The sequence below is a fragment of the Rosa rugosa genome, chromosome 4 (assembly GCF_958449725.1).
Source record: "Rosa rugosa chromosome 4, drRosRugo1.1, whole genome shotgun sequence".
Taxonomy (NCBI): domain Eukaryota; kingdom Viridiplantae; phylum Streptophyta; class Magnoliopsida; order Rosales; family Rosaceae; genus Rosa; species Rosa rugosa.
In genome coordinates, this window is record NC_084823.1 from 29,663,953 (window position 1) to 29,665,394 (window position 1,442).

General features: G+C 39.0%; 1 protein-coding gene across 1 annotated transcript; it reads right to left on the bottom strand.

Moving 5' to 3' along the window:
* Positions 1-570: 570 nt before the first annotated feature.
* Positions 571-1,222, bottom strand: LOC133741932 (protein argonaute 4A-like). Its single transcript, XM_062169642.1, has 3 exons — positions 1,015-1,222; positions 800-936; positions 571-722 (listed from the first exon to the last, which is right to left on the bottom strand). Exons 1-3 carry the CDS (start codon positions 1,113-1,115, stop codon positions 583-585), a joined length of 378 nt encoding a protein of 125 aa, XP_062025626.1. The 5' UTR covers positions 1,116-1,222; the 3' UTR covers positions 571-582.
* Positions 1,223-1,442: the final 220 nt, after the last annotated feature.

The following is a 1,442-nucleotide window of genomic DNA, read 5'->3' on the forward strand; positions in this document are numbered from 1 at the left end:
GTCCATCTTGCTATGTAGGTTCTTGGGTTGGAGCCTCTACTTCAACACTCATGTCCTCAATATTTGAATCATCTGAATCAACAGTAGGACTCACTGGATCAATTGAGATTCTTGGCTTCAATCAAGGGTCTAGTTCATCAAGTGTATTTGTTTAGAGCTTGTGGCATATTAAGAAATTTTTGACAAAAACATGTCTTATTTTCTATGTCACTTAATGAGAATTTATTTATATAATCAACCTAATCAACAGATTTGAGTGTATAATAAAAAAAAATCATGGATGGGTTTTAATCTAATAGGTGTAATTAAATTTGGGTGTAAAATGAAATGCCCCTTTTATTGCAGAATTTGCAGGGAATACAAGTAAATACTGTATCAAAAACCAAATGTGAGATGCTACTACTATTTTAAAATGACATGCCACAGATGAAGGTAGAAAGAGCTTACGTCTGCTGTTTGCAGGCTTTATCGCTCAATCCAGTGATTTTGTACTCCATCTTGGAAGCATAGGTCTCAACCTTTAGATTTTTTAGCATCCTCTTAGCCTATTATGAAAGAAAGCAGCTCAAATCATGAAAAATGTCACATGAATGAAATCTCAACAATTAAGGAGACCACCGTTACCTTAATCCAATCAATCTGGTAAGGAGTTTTGACATTCTGGTTCTCCATGAGGAAATTCAAAACAGGACCAGGTTTTACAATCATTGTAGTGGACACATCTATATTCCAACAAGGATAGTGATTAGCTAAGTAGAACAACAAAGAAAGCCAAGCCTTCAGTCTTTTAGAAACTAACCCATATTCAGGGATAGGCCGCCTTGCGTGGCCCGGAAGCTTGAATGAAAACCCCTGCAGCCTAACACCCCTCCTCCCAATTCTATGAAGTTCCTCGGGTTGTTATGGAAGAAAGATTGCCGAACAAGGAGACAACCCCTGGAGAGAAACCAAATTATGATAGACCAAAAATAAGAGCAGAATGACTGAGGATTTATATACCACTTGGGTACTTACTGCTTTGCTGCATTCTGCCTTATAATGATGTCAAGAACTCTAACTGCTTCCTGAAAATGGTCAGAGTCCTGACCTCGCAAGGCATTCGCGATTGCTTGCATTGGGATTTTAGCAGCAAAGTTGACCTGTACCTTTATTGTTTTGGATTGAAATGAATGCTTGACTCTCTTCCTATCGCCCTGACTCTCTTCTAGCTAGGGAGTAACTGCCCCCAGATCCCCCATTCATCCTAGACCTGTGTGCAAAATAACCACTGAGCTAATATCCAGAAGCAAATAGGAAGCAGCAGAGATACACCATGATCCACATATAAGTACCTGCTTGATGATATGTCATCCAGTACTACTGTGAAATCAAGTTTTTTATGAGGGAGCTGCCCAACAGTAAACAAGCTCTTCTCTCCATCATAAGCAAAATCCTTGTTTTCC